At 31.1% G+C, this 20342-nt stretch overlaps 3 protein-coding genes across 4 annotated transcripts; 1 reads left to right on the top strand and 2 right to left on the bottom strand.

The window, feature by feature from the left end:
• Positions 1-746: 746 nt before the first annotated feature.
• On the bottom strand, positions 747-5203 carry LOC114173954 (nuclear pore complex protein NUP58). Of its 2 annotated transcripts, none has more exons than XM_028058656.1 (6): positions 4691-5203; positions 4430-4544; positions 2958-3428; positions 1959-2457; positions 1379-1443; positions 747-1234 (listed from the first exon to the last, which is right to left on the bottom strand). In XM_028058656.1, the coding sequence occupies exons 1-5, from the start codon at positions 4951-4953 to the stop codon at positions 1394-1396; spliced, it is 1398 nt and encodes a 465-aa protein (XP_027914457.1). In that variant the 5' UTR covers positions 4954-5203; the 3' UTR covers positions 747-1234; positions 1379-1393. The 2 variants fall into 2 exon arrangements, with proteins under 2 accessions (XP_027914457.1, XP_027914456.1); XM_028058655.1 differs by having other exon boundaries at positions 1403-1443; positions 4691-5200.
• Positions 5204-7253: 2050 nt separating this feature from the next.
• LOC114174077 (GDSL esterase/lipase At2g23540-like) lies at positions 7254-8886 on the bottom strand. Its single transcript, XM_028058825.1, has 5 exons — positions 8591-8886; positions 8378-8508; positions 8039-8287; positions 7686-7941; positions 7254-7597 (listed from the first exon to the last, which is right to left on the bottom strand). Exons 1-5 carry the CDS (start codon positions 8847-8849, stop codon positions 7368-7370), a joined length of 1125 nt encoding a protein of 374 aa, XP_027914626.1. The 5' UTR covers positions 8850-8886; the 3' UTR covers positions 7254-7367.
• Positions 8887-15673: 6787 nt separating this feature from the next.
• LOC114171998 (cell division cycle-associated 7-like protein) lies at positions 15674-19448 on the top strand. Its single transcript, XM_028056748.1, has 5 exons — positions 15674-16068; positions 16145-16378; positions 17049-17132; positions 18573-18702; positions 18798-19448. Exons 1-5 carry the CDS (start codon positions 15791-15793, stop codon positions 19224-19226), a joined length of 1155 nt encoding a protein of 384 aa, XP_027912549.1. The 5' UTR covers positions 15674-15790; the 3' UTR covers positions 19227-19448.
• Positions 19449-20342: the final 894 nt, after the last annotated feature.

Here is a 20342-nt window from a genome sequence, read left to right as displayed (position 1 = left end):
TTGAGAGTTTATTGGAATATTTACGTATACAGAAGTTTGCAGTGTTACTAATACTATATTATAATCTTATTGTACAGAAAATCCTTGCTGTTTTCTATATTTCAAGCATCCGCCAAAAGTTGTTATATATGAAAAGTGTATTTATTTTGCTATGCAAAACGATGAAATAAAAGTGATATCTCGATGGTAACTCATTTCCATTTGATCGATTTAATTTGTATTTTAAGAGAAAATATTAGATTTTCCGTTTAGGAATATAACTCTTAAAATGTAGTGCTATTTTATTGTGAATCATTAAGTCCAAAAATCATTAACAAGACCTCTATAATGTAAGCATACTCTTAATGAGTAGAAACGGAGATGACAGTGTTAAATACTCTGCAAGACTCGATCCTCTGGAATTTACACATTCAAAAAGAGTATTTTGAAGGACAAATTTATTTTTGTGTTGCGCTTATGCGTATAAAACCTAGTTATCTTGAACCTTTACTTTTAAGTATCCAGCCAAAACCTTATTATTTTCCTTTTTTAAATGATGTATTTAATACGTTTTGAACTCGTCATAAAAAGCAAATTTCTTCACTTGTTTTTCTCCTTCTAATTCATTGTATGCGTTTGATTTCTTATAATAACGAATTTCGTTATTAAAGATTTAGTGCACTAACCACCAAATTACATCAATACAAATTAACAATTTAAAAGTACTAAAGGTATCAGTAGTGTGTGTGTTTGTCTCGAGCTTTAAATAGTGAAAAAGTCTGGGTGTTTTAAAGTTCAATTACTCCAAGTTTACATTAATATATCAGTAAAATGTATCCAAACATCTTCCAAGCAGTTGGTATCTTTTACAACAGCGAGGGATGTATCAAACTCAACCTGTAACCAGGAAGAAAGCAAAGCTACAACATATAGCATTCAAAACCATCTAACCTATATTAATCTACAATGTTAAAGAAAATGGGTCAACGGTAACTAAAAGAAAATACCTAATGGAAGAACTCAATGGACTTAAACAGGGCCGAATCCAAATGTCCACGATACGTACCAGTGCCCTCAATGCGACATCTACATTCCAATTCAGAGCAAAAACCATTTAAGACCGTCTAATAAGGAAAGATCATTGCTTCGAGCAAGTACATTGCATAGTTGTTCGGCAACAGGAAAGGTTCCAATCAACTTTATACTTTCAGATTTATCAGCGTCGAGCAGTTCTTGATTTCGCCCGTGGATTTTTCTGCAGGAACATCATAGAAATGAAGATTCAGAAGAAGCAATCATACAAAGCACAAAATTCACAATGCTTAGTCTATTAAGAGCGACAAGACACGACATACTAGGATTGTTTTAAATAGTTAACAGAAATAGTCTACAAACGTGCCAGTAAGGATAAAATTTATTTTACCGATCCAGGTCCAAAGCTAGCCCCAGATCCTGTTGCAGCGCCTGGAAAGAAAACCGAGCGAATGGTTAATTTCATTTGACAATAGAATTAAGGATAATCAAACCCCAAACACCTCCCCTATTCTATATTTCCTTCTACTTTTCTCCAAAAACATGAAATTGACTATGAATGTTCAAATTTCTAGGGGACAAAAGACTAGTTAATGGATCCTGGTTCCATCCTCTTTCTCTCTAGCGGTCAAGTAAAACAATAGGATGTTCAATAATTTCAAACAGATTTCCGAAGCCGGAACATGTCAGCTTAACCGACACTCGCTACTCCCACTAACCTCAGTTGAAACTTAAGATCTTAAACCTCACCCTTTACCATCATTTCTTTAATTTCCCAATAAACCCTAATTTTTACCTTTTAAGTCCTGTGTTCTGTGGTCCAACATCACCCTAAACTTTGAAATTATGATTACCAAAACGTTTTTCTATCTAAAAACAACTATGTAGTCTATCAACACTTGAAAATAGGATGACTATTATTAAGAAATATAACCCGAAAACAGTACCTGAACCAAATGGAGTTGAAAAGAGTGTATTTGTAGCTGGGGTTGAACTAAACAATGGAGTGGTATTACCGAACAGAGAGGGAGTTGATGCCACTCCAGGTACAGATGTTGCAGAACCAAAAAGTGAGGTTTGAGGTCCTGGGGCAGGAGTTGGTGTTGTAAATAGAGATGACAACGCAGAAGACGATGGAGCAGAGGATGGTGTACTAAAAAGAGAGAATCCACTTCCTGATGACAAAGATGTAGTTGCTGCAGATGTCTGTGGGGCAGGCAATGCTGCTTGAGTCCCTGAACTGGAAAACAACCCAGCAACTTGAGTTGAGGGTTGTGGATTTGCAGGTAAATGCAATGTTGGATGAACTCTTTTTGAGGCAGCTTCTTGTCTTGCAGTTTCTCGCCGATCTGCCTCCAAAAACGGGTCATTCACCTCCCCCCGGCGACGCTGATCAGCTAGGTATGATGATTTCATAGATTCAATGTACTGATGAATGCTCTCCACCTGAATAGACATTATTTAAAAATTGGTTATCATTGCTGTAAATGAGAATTGGTAACATTATAGGGAATGATTTTATATATGCATGAGAACCCTTTTAGCAAAAGTGTCGACTGTACATTTATCATCATCACTAATACAAAAGCTTTTGGCTTTTCATTCATTACAATAAGCAGAAAATGGAGCACGGTACCATAGTAGTTCCATATGAAATATAGAAAATGATAACAAATTTGAAGTACTAGAGAAGCATAAATATGGACGAGGTGAATGACCTAAATAGACTCTTTAAAATGAGATCGCAATTTAACATGAACCAACAACACATACACGTAATAGAATATGATAAAAATTAAGAAAGAGAAATGTGATAAAAAAATAAAAAATAAAGAGTTCTACCATCATTAAATTTTGGAAGTCACATTTTATGAATAAGTAAATTTTAATTCAGACGGTTCAATACAAAGTTTATGTGATATTAGTTAAAAGAGCAATCGATCTACCTTCGCAGCCACATGAACAAAAAAGTCATGCACATTTGTCATGACCTTGGGAAGAGATTGCAGTAATGAGGATCCGTTACTGGAAGCATTTCTCTCAGAGTCCAAAAGAAGCAGCTGCTCCAACTCTTCAATCCACTGATGGCACTCGCCAAGATACTTCTCAAATCTTAAAATTGTTTGCTGTAAAAATGGCGATGGTTTCTTTGGAAGACCACTGTAGAAATCAAAAACAGGCACTATAGATGCATTTATCGGTTGGCCACTTGAGCCAGGTGCTATAGTCGCTCCAGGAGTCTGTGATGGGGCAGTGGCACTTGATGAACCCCCACTGGGATGAAGGAACCTGGGGCGTAGTAACATAAAGGAACGAACAGCAACCTCTGTGTTGCGTAGCATTTCCTTAACAGTGGACATCAGTTCCTGCAGCAAAGCTTTTTGTCGCTCCATGCCAGTGCTAATTCCACCAAGTTCCTATCAAACATCACAAGGAAGAAAAAAAAAACATTGGTTCATGAATAGATTACATTAAGCAATGAGCACAATGTTGCGAGAGAAGGAAGCAGTTAACCATCTCAGCATTAGTGATAGTTCTTGGTCATATAAAAAAGTTGACTAACCATTTGAAAAGTACATAGTAGGAATGGAAAAATGGATTTAAAATTGACTTAGCACACGTCATAAGAAGAATGCATACTTTAATATTTCTCAAAATAGGTTAGCATGTTCCTGCAAAAATTGCAACTGCAACATGAGTTGGATTACCTACAATTTAAAACAACCCATTTATAAAGGTTAAAATACCTAAAACTTTCACAACCAATATTTGACAAACAGAATAAATGAAAAACTCCCAGACTTTTTTGTGTTTTTGAGGTCACAATGTGACATGCTCTCATTGAAAAATAGAGCAACCACATAATCCAAGTGTCAACAATCAACTGATTTTGCCACAACTTCTTTAGACTTAGTGTTGCAACTGTTAACAAATAAACTTCTTTCCCACTTTACTTTGCAAACAACAAACAATGAAAATTTAAATTTCTTATAGAAGTCAGCTAAGGATGGTCATGTTAGTTCTGTCCACAGGATAGTAACAGAAATGCCAGTAGCATTAGGCCTTGCTTTTAGTAAAAACAGATACTCCATTAATTGTCAACTCAAAACACTACTACTAAAATACAAACTACAATAAAACCAGAAGCATTAGGCCCTGCTTTTAGTAAAAACAGATACTCCATTAATTCTCAACTTAACACTAATAAAACATAAACTACAATAAAACCAGTCAAATTATATCAGATATGCGTCAACTAGAAACATCAATCTACTTCTTTTTCTCTTGCAAGGAGGAGACTGTCATTTTACCACAAGTTCTACCACCGAAGAAACAACACTTTACTTCAAAAAATATATATATTACATAACAAGAATTTACAGCCAAATAATAATCAACAAGAGCATAAAGGGAGCACCTGAACAATATGGCCCGCGTCAAGCTCAAAGCCATCGTTGGAAACGGAAGAATCATAAAGACGACTACACTGATCTAGTCTCTGGCTTTCATCCCTATACTCCAATATCCGCTCCCTAAGTAACAGATAACAGGTAATTAAGCAACTAAAGGTCGAAGCAATAAACACATTTTAACCACTAAACACAAAACCCTCTTCTCTCTCTCTCTCTCTCTCATTTTTACAGAAACATTGAGGAAAAATGGTGAAATTAAAGCATACTCGATCTGAAGGAGAATCTTCTGGGAGTCAGGATGTAGATCCGCCCAATTGGTACTATAACTAGCGGGTGTTTTATCGTTAGTGAACAAAAACAACTGCTGTTGCGGCTGCTGCGGCTGCTGCTGTTGTGGTTGAAACTGCTGCTGCTGATGCTGCTGATGCTGCTGCTGCTGCGTAAGGAACAAACTAGTTTGCTGTGGTTGAAAAGGAGACTGCTGCGGTTGCTGTTGCTGCTGCGGCGTGGCGAACAACGAAAATGACATTTTTGTGTTGTGAGTGTTATTATCGAACTGAAGAAAACACTTCCTTAAACCCTAGGCGACGACACATGCACGGGAATTTGGGGGGGAGTTTTAATTGAATTTTTCTTGCGCAAGTTTCAATTTCATATTCACATGGCTTGAATTGAATTGAATTGAAATGAGTTGTGTTGAGAGAGGGTTAGTGAGGAGAATCAGAATCTTTCTCAACTCTCAAATTACGCTCCGCAACACACCTCATATCAATTACTTTGATTTGGTTTCCGGTGCAACTAAGGCCCAACGTGTCTTGGCCCTTTCAAAACTCCACGCTACATGGTCCATGTAATAAAAAAAATAAAAACCTTAAATCTCCATACAAAAATTTAACATGTAAATATTAAAACAAATCATTTTCTATCTTATACCCTAAATATATATATATATATATTAAGGAATTTAAAATAAAAAAAAAAATTTCCTGTCTAGTAAAGCTTTTATTTTGAGTACTCTTAACTATATACTCAATGTATATAATATATATATATATATATATATATATATATATTATTACTTTTTCTTTTTCTGTACACGAGCAAATCTTCTTTGTATAATCTTGTTTCTCTCAAGTTGTTTTACTTATTATTCTTGTCTTTTTCATTTCCGTCGGTGTATTAAAAACTGAAAAAAAAAAAAAACTTATAGAAGCTGCAGAGTTACTGATTAAATATTTTATCTATTTTATCCATAAAAAAAAGGCTGAACCAATACCGTAAAAAGACGAAATATCTACGGCTGCCTATTTCATTTCATTTTAATATATAAATTGAATTTAAATTAATAATATTTTAAATTGTTTATTTTTAAATAATTTATTAAATTTTACTTTTCTTCTTTAGTATTAGATATTCCAACATTAACTTTCGTACCTTATTCACAATACATACATTTAAGAATTTGTATACTAAATACCGATTCAAAATTTCAAAAAATAAAAATGCAATAATTCATAGGTATTTAATTTAGATTTATCAAAATTTTACTTCAAACATATTCATTTCCTCGAAAACCTCAAACAAACAAATTTAGATTAATTTTGCATATCTCATAATACTGAGGTTTATTATAAGCCTAAATTAATTAAAATTCATCTTTATAAGTATAATCTCATATGGAAACGCAAAATCTAATTCATGCAGGCAAAAAAAAAAAAAAAACCACTAAAAATAACTACTTTTTCAAATTTGTGGAGCTTACTTAGTACTCTTCTTGTTTTCGTATTTCCCATCACTTGAGCTGTGATTTTTTTTTAAACACTCAACGTTTTAACATTTTATTGATAATCAAATAAAGCTGACTGTATCTTTAATTCTCTTTTCTATTTCAAGGCATTACTAGCAAGTAGAGTATAAAAAATGTCTCAATTGAATTTCATGAACGCGAAAAATAAGTACCGTTTATTATTTTCTTTTTATATAGATTCATTTAATTCCAGAAGCATTAATGGAGAAAAATATCATTCACAGCTAATTAGCTTGAATATATTTTTAACCACGACAATTAACAAAGTTTTTATTGAATTAAATATTATTTCGATCTTTAATACTACTAAACACTAACTTCAAAATATTAATTTAAATTCCAAAAAGTAAAACAAAAGTTATAGAGATTAAAATTAAAATCTAATTATTTACTACGATTAAAAACCGAATTATCAAATTTTAGACAAATAAAAGAAAAATAAATAATAAATAAATGGACTCATGCTATGCAAACAAAAAAGTGTTTTTAAATTAATATTTATAAAATACAAATTTATTTTTTAACAAATTTTCGTCAACAAACTCTTGAAAATACATACCTGTCAGCACCTTAGATGAAAGAAAATTTTGATATGATATGAGAGGAAAAAGAAAAGTTTGGTGTGGGATTAAAAATAAACTTCATCAAACTTTATAAAAACAAGTTTATCAAAAATGTCACAGTAGTTATGAAATTTAAGGTGCAAGAAGTTGTTGAACAAAATTGCTTCCTGGTGTCTCTATATCTGTCACTAAACCGCCTCCATCTACCCACAACAAAAATGAAATCCTTCTTACGCACTTCAAACTTGGAGTTAGTTTCTTTGTTTGAGCCGGGGCGTAGGAAAGTCAAAGACCAAAATCAAACATAAACGGGACATAAGACAAAAATCATGTTTGATTATCGAACTTAAACCGTCAAAAACCAATGACTAACGTCTTTCTTTACAACCACACATCAATTACTTAATTCACTCACTAAGTTAAAATACTTTTTAATAGTTTATATTTTCCGACGTGACGTGATTCTGAAATTACAAGCACATTAAAATTAAAATTGAGATTACACTGCAATGAAAAAACATGGCTTGAAGCATATTTTTGACAGTTAAGGGAAGGAAATGAATTAGTGTATGATCAAAGATCTATAAGCTGTCTAAGATTGATTGGAGATATGTATCTCTTGTCTCCATTAATAAGCTGTTTGGCAAGTATTACGTTGGCTGCTTCACTTGGGTGATACTGATCCCAGAAAACGTGTTTTTCCCTATCTGAACACAAACTAGATGTTGGTACACAAGGGATTATCCCTGCAACTTGACCCCCACTTCCAATTCCACAACATCCTCTACTTGCTGTCGTAAATCCTGCAAACCAAATATTATTATAAACATGTTTCTCATGTAAGTTATCCATGTAATGCACAGTGATTGATTTCGAATACTAAATTATTACCATATTTACGATAATTTACGATCAGTTCCGACACCAAATCATACACATTAGCGAGCACGAAGGTAGCTCCGGGGAGGTTGTCGTTTAGCTCAGCAACCAAATCCTTCAATCGACCATTGTACTGGGTTGCAAGGTTATTAGCCAAATCCACACAATCTTCATCGTTCAGCTCGTTTAAAATCCTCTGGTAAGGTATGCATCCTATTGGCCCAACGTTGCTGATCACAAATTTCCGACCATCCAGTTGGTAAAGTCTCTATCATAATATCATAAAATCATAAAATCATGTTAGCTTTTACGTGTTTCAAAAGATATAACATTTCAATTACTTCATTTTAGGTTAAGGTTGTTACGTAAAGTTGGATCCTGAAATGATTGATCATGTCGTCGACGAAAGCATCGGGGTTTTGAGAAACTCTCACTCCGGAGGATACAAAGGGAAGAAGATAATTGTTTAAGAAATCGTTGGACCCAACGATGACGGAGAACAAGGATTTCTTCATTAGGTAATCTCTCGCCTCCGATTCGCCAAGCAACTTCTTAATCTGTTGTCTTGTTTTGTTGAAGTAATCAATTTGAATATCCATTCCGAGCCTATTCGTCTGAAAAACAAATTAATGCAACGTAACGTAGAATAACTATCATGCGTAATACACGAAAGCATCAGAGTTAAAAAAATAAAAAATACTCACGAATAAGCTTCCTGTTGCATTTAGAATGCCTCCTCCTCCTGAAGCATAGTTGACTCCATTGAGTATGGTTTTCCCAGTTGTGTTTGGTGCCAAATATGGAGCTGCATAATTTGCTTGTCCCAATTCCTCTCCTAAGAAGGTTGAAGAGTCAATGAAAAAACAGAAATCAAATGTTACAAAAGAAAAGGTTTGTGACAGAAAATAAAATGTTACCTACAATATCACCAATGGTTCTTCCATTGGTGAAACGACCAGTTGGATTTCCTCCAGAGGCCTTGAAATCGATTCCATTGGGGGGAACGTTTGCCTTGGAAAGAGTTGAAAGATAGTTGTTGTTTCCTGCATCTACCAAGGAGTCCCCAAAGATGAAAGAAGCTGCTAACTTACCATTCTGAGCAGCAACATTTCCATGAAACCTCAGATTCACAAGCAAAAGCAAAAGAGCAAAGGTTGTATGATATTTCAACGCCATAGCCTAATTTATGTTTCACCACTTGTTGTGACGTAAAGAACTGAGGCAAACGAATGCTTATATTGTATATGGTTTGATCACTTTTATGAAGAAGTTGACAGTTTGAACAAAAAATTTCATGTGGTAGGTCATCAACATATAAAGTATAGTTGTGCGATTGAAAGTCACAGGGTGGCATAAATGGTGATGACGTAGAGAAGGTGACAGTGTTGGCGAAGAAGATTGTAGGGATTAATTAGATTAGGTGTTGTTTGGTGACCATAACAAAAAACAAGGTTACACTGAAGATTTATAAGCGATGTGCCTATAGTATTTACGCTCCATCTGTATCCAACAACTTAATAGGACTTACTAGACACACTATATTAAGCAGTAAGACAGTGTATAAAATTGACCGTGTAGTTTTTTTTTATTACAGTCATAACTTAAGTCACGTACCATCATATTGATTTTCTTAATAAAATTTAATATATTTAAATAATACTTTATTTTAAATTATATTTTTAATATTGCGATGCGATGCCTTTTTACTATAAAATTATTTAAAATCAGACGGTATATACAATTCATAATATTTCTTTTTCAATTTAACCAACCACCGTACAAATATTTCGTAACACCAGTGTAATTTTGCTTGTGCATCTGCTTAGACTAGGCCTTGCACAATTTTTTTTAATTCTTCGTTGCATAAGTCACAAAAGAAAAGAGGTGAGACAAAAAAAAATCTATTTGATACGAAGGATCATGTTAAACTTTATTTGGATGAGAAACAATAAATTGCACTTTTCTCTGTGTTATTTTTTAGAAATTACGTTGGATAGTGTTTAATTATCTGTCTTCATAAAATATCTAATTAATTTTTACATATAATGCCGTACAAGGCCCTAGTCCAAATGTTGTATACAGGGTAAATAGAAAATTTAATATATAATTATTCTTAAAAAAATCATTTACAAATATTTTAAAATAGAAAAATTAAGTGTGCTTAAAAAGGTGAGTGTGTGTGACGTTTATTATTTTATCTTCAAAATTAATTTACAATATTTTAAAATGGAAAAATGTAAGTGAGTCTTAAAAGTGTGTGTTGATTTATTCCATAAACTATTTGATTTAAAAATTTAATTTTTACATTTGAATTTCCGAAAAAAAAAAAGGTACATCACGAAATTTTGATTATAAATGGAATTTCAACTTGATTAATTTTACCAGTATATTATTAATATAAATATGCTATATAATTTAAAAGTTATTGAATAAATTTTTGGAGTAATTAAATTTTAAAATTAACATATTAAATTTAAGGAACACCTAAAACATTCGCATTAAAAGACAATAAAACTATAAAAAAAAAATACAAAACTGATGCTACAAAAATACATATAGTTTCTTTTTTTCATTTCATTTCTAATTATAAAAACATATTTTTAGATTCAGAATAATCTAATAAATTTGCAGCTTTAAATGTTAAATTTTTTAGTAAGAAAAATTTTGAAAAACACCAAGGTTGTGTTTGCTTTCAAGGATATTTGAGGGATAATAAGTAGATGGAGTTGAGAGGATGGAAAGAGGAAAGTGTGAAATTGTTTGTTTTAAGAGATGAAGAGGTGAAAGTAAAGAGATTTGAATGTAAAGTTTGTGAAAGTTTGTGAACGATTTGATGAATGTGATAAATATATAATAAGGATAATTATATCTTGACCTACTATATATTAACTCATCACTTTAATACTCTTAGATCATTATATCACACAACTAAAAAAATCAAAATAGATAATTGAAATGGTGGGTTAATAGTGAGTCAAAACAAGTAGGTCAAAATATCATTATTCATAAAATAATATTTTAATAGATAAAATTGTTAGATTACAGTTTTACCCCTATAGTTAAAATTAATATAAAATAAAATATAATTATTATTATTAGTTTTAGTATTATTATTATTAGTTTTATTAATTATTATTATTATTATTATATTAATATTATTAGTTTTAATAATATTATTATATTAATAATGTTATTATAATTATAATTAATATTACTACTATTATTATTATTAATTATCCACAAGATTTAATAACAATAATAATTATTAATTTTTTATAATATTTTTAATTATTAATTTGTGCATGTCATATTTAAATAATAATATTTTTATAACTAAATAAATTCTTGCATAAGTTCATAACATAAGATCGAAAAAAAGAAATAATTCAAACAACATTGAAAGTACATTGATTGAAAGTTCATAATTGAAATAACAATACTTGAATAACTTTAATTGAAATAATAATACTTGTCTCTTAAGACAGATTGTTGCATAAGAAGTCATGTCCAATTGGATTGATAGCAACTCAAACTGTGATTTTAAAGTACCATTGCAGTAAATTTAGATTCTACCATTCACATTTAATGATATGATAAAAAAAACACTGAGACAGCAATAAAAATAAATAAAGAAATAAATATAACAAGAAGTTTTTAGACTTAAAATAAATAATTTTTAAAATATCTTCATTGATTAATATGAAAAATAAAAAAAGTGAGACAGGAATACAAACAAATAAAGAAATAAATATAACAAAAAGTTTTTAGACTCAAAATAAATAATTTTTAAAATATCTTCATTGATTCTAAAATATGATTTCAGTAAAACTATATTCTAACATTCACATTTTAATGAATATGATAATAAAAAAGTGAGACATATTATGAATAAAAACAAAGAAACAAATATAACAATAAATAGGATTAAAAATATGTATAGATTTCTTCAAGTACAGAAAAAACAAGTTGATATATGACTACAAATAAATTAATAAATTAGGCAATAACTAATTTGTTAGTCCCGTAATATTAAATATGTTGTCTACTCTTTCAACTTTTTTTTCTTAACCAAATATATTAACTTAGTTGACAGCAAATGAAGAACGAAACGAGGTGTCGATAGATAAACTCATAAACAGCAAAAAAAAAAAAATATATATATATATATATATATATATATATATAATATATTAGGTCTCTAATCAATTCTAGAAAGAAAGTAAATAATATTTAAAACAATCAACCCACCTACTTCAACAAAGACAAAAAAACAAGGTAACTGAGTAAAGTACCTTTACTTATTGAAGATGCAAAAACAAATGGAGACCGAGTAAAGATTGGCGGTAGACTTTCGATAAAAAAATTTGAGTGTCAAATTGGATTTTTATATATAAATTACTTTTTATAATTAAAATTTTTATTTAAATATTTATATTTTCATAAAGTGATTTTTTTATGTATTTTTCACTTTATAATATTTATAATTCATTGAATTATTGTAACAAGGGCATTATAATTTTTACTCCAATTGAAGGTTAGTCAACTAATTCATCATGTGTAATTCATAATGTAGTTCAAGATACATCTATAAAATTTTACAAAGTCTACCATATGTAGAAAAACATAAAACTTCTAAATTTCATAATTTAAGTTATACTAATTTTGGGAAAAATATAATTAGAGTTGGTGTCAACTTTATAAAAGAATTCATACAATCATAATTAGGCATACTAATTCGGGAAAGATTTGATTAGAGAAAAACATCACTAATAGGATAATCATGAATACATAAATCATAAATATTAACATTGATTCAAAAGAGATATAGTGGATATTGTGCTTTTTTCAATATTTTGTTTCTTAATATATCTCTATACCTCTCTTTCTACCCTCATTCTTTCTTAATCATTTACTTAAAAAAAATGTTATAACTAGTGAAAAAATCCTACTACCTATCAATGTTCATCAAATTTATTTTTATTTTATTTTTTAAACAATAAATATATATAAATTTTAAAATATAAATAAAATTGGTGATACAATAAAAATTTGTACTAAATTTAATATAAACAAAATAAAAATATATAAATATAGTTTTAAAATATATATAACATGTATAAAAAGTAAAATTAAAATTTTTTGGGGGAGTCGTGACTCCCCTCAATCATAACAATAATCTGCCATTGACAACCAGCACGATCAAGCTAGCACCACACGAACCACCAACAACTTCACACCAAGAGCAGCACACAAACACTGAACATTGTAAGCAAGAGCAATGAGATCTCACCAAGAGAGAAACTTCCTTTAAATTAAGGGTGGCAAAACGGGCTAGCCCGACTTGTTTTGGCCCGGACTGCCCTTGGCTCGACAAAAACGGGTTTGGTCGGACTAGCCTGTCACTAGCAAATGGGTTGGATACAACAAACCCGTTCCGCCTCAGGGTTAAAACAAAATTAGTATTTATTTAATTTAAAGTTTAAGTATTTTTAATTTATTTTTTTCTTAAGTATTTTTAATATATATTTAAAAAATAAATTTAAACATTAATATATAATTTTGTTTTTACATAATGTATTAAAAATAAATTAAATGGAAAAAATAAATTTAAAAAGAGTTAAATTTTAAATTAAAAGATATGAGCGAAAAAAATGATATATATATATATATATATATATATATATATATATTTGGAAGTTGATTTTTAGTAATAAATATATTTCCGGAAGTCGATTTCCGGTAATATATATTCTGGAAATCGATTTCCAGTAATATATATATTTCGGAAGTTGACTTTTGATAATATATTTTGACATCCGAAATTATTTTTTACCGGAATTCGACATCCGAAAGTAATTTTGAAAGTACAATTTTTATAACTTTGCTTAAATGGTTAAAAGATATTTTTGAGATTTTAAAAAAATGGAAGTACATAAGAAATTTTGGAGGTACAGAAGAAAGTCGTGAGCGCTTGAAAACTCTAACCTGACCCATCCTTTTCAAAATGATCCGTCCTTTTCAAAATGATCGACCCTGACCCGTTTTGATATGCGTACTTCAATTCAGTTGTTTTTTTCAACAAACACTATCACCAATCACACCTATGCACAGTAAATAACGAGTTGGGTTGAGCCACTATTTTTAATGTTCTTGAATACAACTTCACTCACCCACCTTTTGCAATGAGAGACTCCACAATGAATATTTCAGACATGTAGAGAATCTTTCTGCATGTCCAATACAAATTCATGCAATACTGCATTCACATTCATAAAGTAAAAAACATATTGCAGGGATGCAGGAAATCTCTATGGTTGACTAATAATAATACATGCATTACTGCAAAGTTAATAAATCACAATAATTAAAATATAAATGAATAAATACAACTTCACCCACCCACCCTCTGCAGTGATAGACTCCACAATAAAAATTTCAGGCATATAGACAATCTTTATGTTTGGCCAGTACATGCAATACTGCATTCACATTTATAAAGTATGGTTGACTAATAATAATACATGCATTACTGCACAATTAAAAATTGAGATAAGTTCGAATTTAAAAATTCTAGACATTTAACTAAATTTATTTTAGTATTAATATTACTATTATTAATTTTACTACTATTATTATAATGATTAATAATAATAATAATATTATTATTATTATTTCTATGTTTTCATTTACAAATGAAAATAAAAGGGTTAAGGACGTGGGTAACGAAACACTTATTTAAAATTTTTATTTAAATTTTTTAAATTTGTGTTTTTAATAAATTGTGAAATTTTACTTTATGTTTGTTCATTTTCTATATTTTTTTAAGTATTACTTTTTTAAGTTGGTGTTTGACATATTATTACCTTTCTTTTATTAATATTTTAACTTGTTTGTTATCATAATAATTAATATATCTTTTATTATTAGAAAAAAATTATATTATTCTTCAATAATTTATATGATATAGCTGTTGTTTTAAATTAATAAAAAATAAAAAATATGTTATTGTATGTTATACATTTAGATAACAAAACGAGAAAAAAAATATTTAGTTTTTTAATAATTTAGAGTATATCAGATATTTTAAAAAAAATTATTAAAAAAACTACTGTTAACAAAAATGATTTTGCAGTCATATGTAAATATTATGAAAAAAATTGTTAAAGCTACGATGATATATATATTTTTTCTCATTTCTTGAAAATAAGAGGATAAAAGTCTTAAAGTCTCCTATAAATTTATCTTTTTAAATCAGTTCAAATACTTTAAAATAAACATCAAAGTTACCATCAAATCCATCTTTACAAATAATACATCCCTTAAAACAAACACTTTAATGATTTTCGAATTTTACTAAACGATGTTATATGTGTGTTAAATCACGAGAAGTATAGTAAAAAAATTAAGGTGACATGTAACCATAGATGCCATGATTTGATAAATGTTAAATAGAACTTCTTTTCGTTGAAGAATTCATAAATGAATAAAATGCATAGAATATTATTAAAATTTATGTATAAATTGTCTGAATATATTTTTTCCTTTTTAGGATTGGTGTTACATGTAAACTTTAGTGAGTATGCCTTTGGGGGACGTTAAATTAAATGATAACGGATATAATATAAGAATAAATGTAATGAAGAGTATAATGGTTTGCTGACATTTAGTTAACGTTATTAGTTTTAATTGAAATTACACATCTGGTTTATTTTATGTAATATATTAATTACATTTTTAAATATTTGTGTATAAAATGGTCTTATTCATTGTTATTCTCTTGACCCATAAAATTCCAAAACTGCCTTTAACGAATACAAATTTATATCATGGTAACATAATTTTCTTAACAAAAATAACAAGTACATATTAGCAAACTCCATAAATAGTTAACGTACATACACTTATTTTTTTATTATTACAGAGAGTTTGTACATATTTTATTATTTTATTTCAAATTTTTAATACGTTATCTCTATATAAATAACATTACTTAAGAGAATAATTGTAAGAAAATTACATCTCAGTGAAACATTTAGATTTTGGCTTTAGGGATTCCCTCCTTCCACCTCGACCGTTGTACTGTTTCGTATTCTATAGGAATTCAAACCCACTCAGCCATGGCCACTTTCAGAAAGCGAACCCTATCGGCGGAGTCCGACGCCATGGCCAACGACGCCACACCTCAGCAGCCCAAGATCTCCGACTACGAGCTCTCCAGGGAGCAGAGAATCCGCGAAAACCGTGAGAGAATGGGGAAGTTGGGAATATTCGACCTTTCCCTCAGCCTCAAGCTCCACAACAACAACAAAACCCACCGAACTACTTCTAGATCCTCAATCAAATCCAAAACCCCTCCTACTATCAAACTCTCCGCCCCCACTCGCCGCTCTTCCAGGTTCCAATCCCACCCATCTATCATTCAACGCATGATTTTGTTTATTTTTGCCTTAACTTTCAATTCTTCTTTCCAGATTGCAGAATTTGACCCCTGTTAGTTACGCTGAAGTTCCTGTCAAGAAAGCCGAGTTTGCGGAACGTGGAAGGGTGGTGATAGAAGAAGGTGCCAAGCCTGAGGTGTACACTGATGAACACCTGAAGTTATTGGGGAACACCGAGAAACCGTGGACGCTCTTCGTTGATGGTTATGGTAAAGATGGAAAGCGAATCTATGACTCCGTCCGTGGCAAAACCTGCCATCAGTGCAGGTTAATCACTCTCTCTCTCTCTCTCTCTCTCTCTCTCTCTCTCGCAGTAAATTAAATTGTTACTCTACTGTGTGAAGCCTAAGTTATCAAGAGGAGTGCTACCATCACACCCTCTAAAACACTTTTTATTGTTATTTTGCATTTTTTAGAAATCACAGTATCACTTGCCATAGAGTTCCAGAATAACTTAGTAGTCGTATTGTATTCCAAGGAAGATATCTGCGGCTTTTAACAGAGAGAGAGAGAGAGCATTGGTATCATTTTTAGTTGTTCTTAGTTGTACTGGCTGTCTGCCATGAACTTGTGTTTAGTATTTGTATAAATACTACTTTCGAGACATGCTTTTTAATTGCGGGTAACATGATGCTGATTTTTTCCTTAAAATAAAACACCACTAATTTTATTGTGTGTACTTGTGTATGATAGTGGACTTTGAACAGAAAGAGTGTGTTTGTTTACTTTTTGTATTTGCTCACAAACATAATTGAGTTTGAAAGACTTTTGATAAAAAACTGTCTTTTCCGCTTTTATAAGATCTTTCTTTGAAAATGACCATTTTTACCATGTTCTCATTTAGGAGATGTATTTAATTTTATGGTGTACCGGTCTTCATTTTTTTTTTTTTTTTTCTGCATGAGCTTTCTCATTGAATTAAGATATTGTTTTGTAGGCAAAAAACACTTGGTTATCGGACATGCTGTAGCCAATGTAACATGGTCCAGGGGCAGTTCTGTGGAGATTGCTTGTATATGAGGTAAGCCTTCTAACGTGAGTTTGTTTCCTCTGACATGGCGATAGATGCCACAGTCTCTCTGCATTGTGCTGATTTGGTAGGATTATGATGAGACAAATAAGGATAATGTTGAATGGTTTATGCTGTAATATTGTATTGTAAGCGATATCTTTGGTTAAGTAGACCAATATTCTGGGTGATGTCTTATTAGTTAATATTGGTGTAAAGTCTTTTATAATGACAGTGCACTGCTTGCTTAATCTCTCTTAATAAAGACTGATGTTTGGTCAGATTTGGTTACAAACACAGGGTTTCCTTCTCCTAAAGAGGGAGCAGATTCCCTAACATTCACAACATTAGGTTGCATTTAGAGAGTTTTCATCCATTGGATGGATTCAACTCAGGATGTTGACATGTGTTCACTTTTTCTCTTTCATCATTTCCCAGGGATGATAGTCTGGAATGTCCCGGAAGTCTCCTTTCATGTATCCAATTCTATCCCTGATATCTGTTAGATCATATCATTCTATTCATAAATTATAAACAACTTTATTTTAACTCAAGAAGTTTCTTGTGCAGACAATGTACATCAGTTTTGTAGTCAAATTTGTTGATAACAAATTGAGATTTACGTATATAACATTGGAGATTGAATCTATGTAAATCTATTTAACTCTGGACAAAATGGCTCAAGTAGAAAAGCACTCATTTACTTTTATAATCGAGTTGTTGATAACTAGTTGAGATTTCTGTATATAACTTGGAGATTGAATCTTGATAAATCTATCTAACTGGATAAAATGGCACAAAGTAGAGCTGTTCACAAGGATCTGTAAATGTATTTGCTCCCTAGTTCCCTTTTACAAGTATGTAACCTCGACTCATATATCATTATAACTGCCACTTCATAACCAGTAACCTCCTATTCCAAAATTAGTATAAAATGACTTCCCAGGAACTTTGTAATATAGAATTAAGTAACTGTCTAAATCAGGTGTTGGCCTATCGTTGCCCGATTTATATTATCTTCAGGATAATTTGAGGCATCAGGATATTTTGCGGTTGATCACTTCGTTAGTTAAGCTACTGTACAATGCTCATTTTGTTTCTATTGAAACATATAGCTGGAGCTATGGTATATCTGCTAATGATTCAAGGTATTATCAAAGGCTAATCTCAAATGTGCATACATCCATACACAGCTGAAACTTTCAGGATTGGTGCTACACGGCTATCCCAAGCCCAGGATCATATACAGGAAATTCGTGATTATGCTTTGAATATTCTGTCTGGAATCTTTTATTCTTCAATATTTCAGTAAATTAGTATACTTCATCTTTAAAAAACCATTGCTGGCAATCCGTTGTTATTGCTTGTTTAGTTTGAACAAAACCAACCCTTGCAATTTACGGCTTCTCGGATACATGACCTCTTTCCTTATTTTTCATTGTTATTTTGTAGATATGGGGAGCATGTACTTGAAGCCTTACAGAACCCAACATGGCTATGCCCTGTTTGTCGTGGAATTTGCAACTGTAGCTTGTGCCGTCAAGCAAAAGGATGGGCCCCAACTGGCCCTTTATATAAAAAGGTTACTCCTAATTCTTGACTGAAATTTATATTACCATAAAGTTGTTTCTCCGGAGATTGAAATTGAAGCTAAGCTCAAATTTCTCCCTGTTTTAGATATCGTCATTGGGTTACACATCAGTTGCACACTTCCTTGTTCAAACCCGGCGCGCAGAAGTAGATGTGGAGAAAAATGCAGAAGTAGATGTGGAGAAAAATGCAGAAGCTTCAAATCCAGTTTCAGTACAAAGGTCGCTACCCTTCTCTGATGTGGACACCAAGTCTCTTGAGGTCAATGATAATCATCTGGGATCATTGATGCCTCTAGCTGAAACTGAAGCTGATGGTGCTGAGGTTTCAACAAAGAGATTGCTTTTCTCTGATGAGCAAGAACAGGTTGAAAAGATTGAGTGTTTAGATACTCCGACACCTCCCCAGCTTGAAAAACAGGAGTGTTCAGATACCATGAAGCCACTCGCTTCTTCCTCCAAACCCAGCTCGGATAGCATTGCTGGAAGACTTAGGTCCAGATCCAAAAAACCATGAAGAACTTTTTTTTTTCTTTCTTTTTCACCAAGATAAAGCATGAAAAAGCATTACTATTTAGATGGCTGGAGTTGGTAATTTAGCATGAAAACCTTTTTTTGTATTAGTAATGGTAATATGTGCTTACAGCACATATACGCTATTATAATTTGAATTTCTAACATGGTGGTTTCCGAATACCTCTTATTATGCCAAATGGCCATAATTTCTGATTGGATAGTACAGCACAGGATACTCTTTTATCATGGTATTTGAATTCCAAATACCTCTTATGATCTGAATTTAAATTGTCTGTTTGTTGAGTTGCATGAAAACAGATGTGGAAGGTAATCCATGACAATGCCATTCGCTTCGTTTACTGATCCAAAAGATAATCCTGATTTAAATCTCACGTTATAAAGATAGTCACTAATAAGAACAAAATCTTTCGAAGTTAAAGTTACTGGATAAGGTTACTTAAATGAAAAGAGACGGAGAAATATTAAATATTGTAAACATGAATTCATTTTATTAATAAGTAATGATTCCTTTTAAAAGTCAATAATAATAAATGTAAATTTTATACAATGGTAATATTACTTTTAAAATTGAAAAATAGTAACTTAATTTATTGTGTTATAAATGACGTATATTAAGGAGAGAAGGAAGTATAATTATGATAAAATTACTAAATAACCTTACCTTCTAGAGTCCACTGGGCTTCTTTTTTAAAAAAAATGGTTGAAACACTGCTGCTGATATTGCCGGTCCATTTAGCTAAAGATATAATAGAATTACGATAAGGATAATCTCAATCTACAATGAATATTCTAATATTACTTTCTTAACCTACGCCTAGTGGCACTTTTAAACGGCAGAAAGTCAGACAAAGCCTATCTTCAAACGAAAGAAATAAAGACAAGATAAAATTTCAATGGAAAAAAGGAGTGGCAAAAAAGGAAATGGAATCCGGTGAATACTTAAGACAGAAAGTATGCAGTAAAATGTTTATTCATATTATTTAATTACTTTAGAAAATATGCGGAACAAACTATAATGTTTCACCGAATTCCTGTGAATCGGTTAGACGATTTGAACATTTCAAGATGCCGGGTCAATTTTCCCTAGAGGATCTTA

This window comes from Vigna unguiculata, chromosome 2, assembly GCF_004118075.2.
Source record: "Vigna unguiculata cultivar IT97K-499-35 chromosome 2, ASM411807v1, whole genome shotgun sequence".
Taxonomy (NCBI): domain Eukaryota; kingdom Viridiplantae; phylum Streptophyta; class Magnoliopsida; order Fabales; family Fabaceae; genus Vigna; species Vigna unguiculata.
The sequence above is the reverse complement of the archived record's forward strand: the minus strand, read 5'-3'. Positions and strand labels throughout refer to the sequence as shown.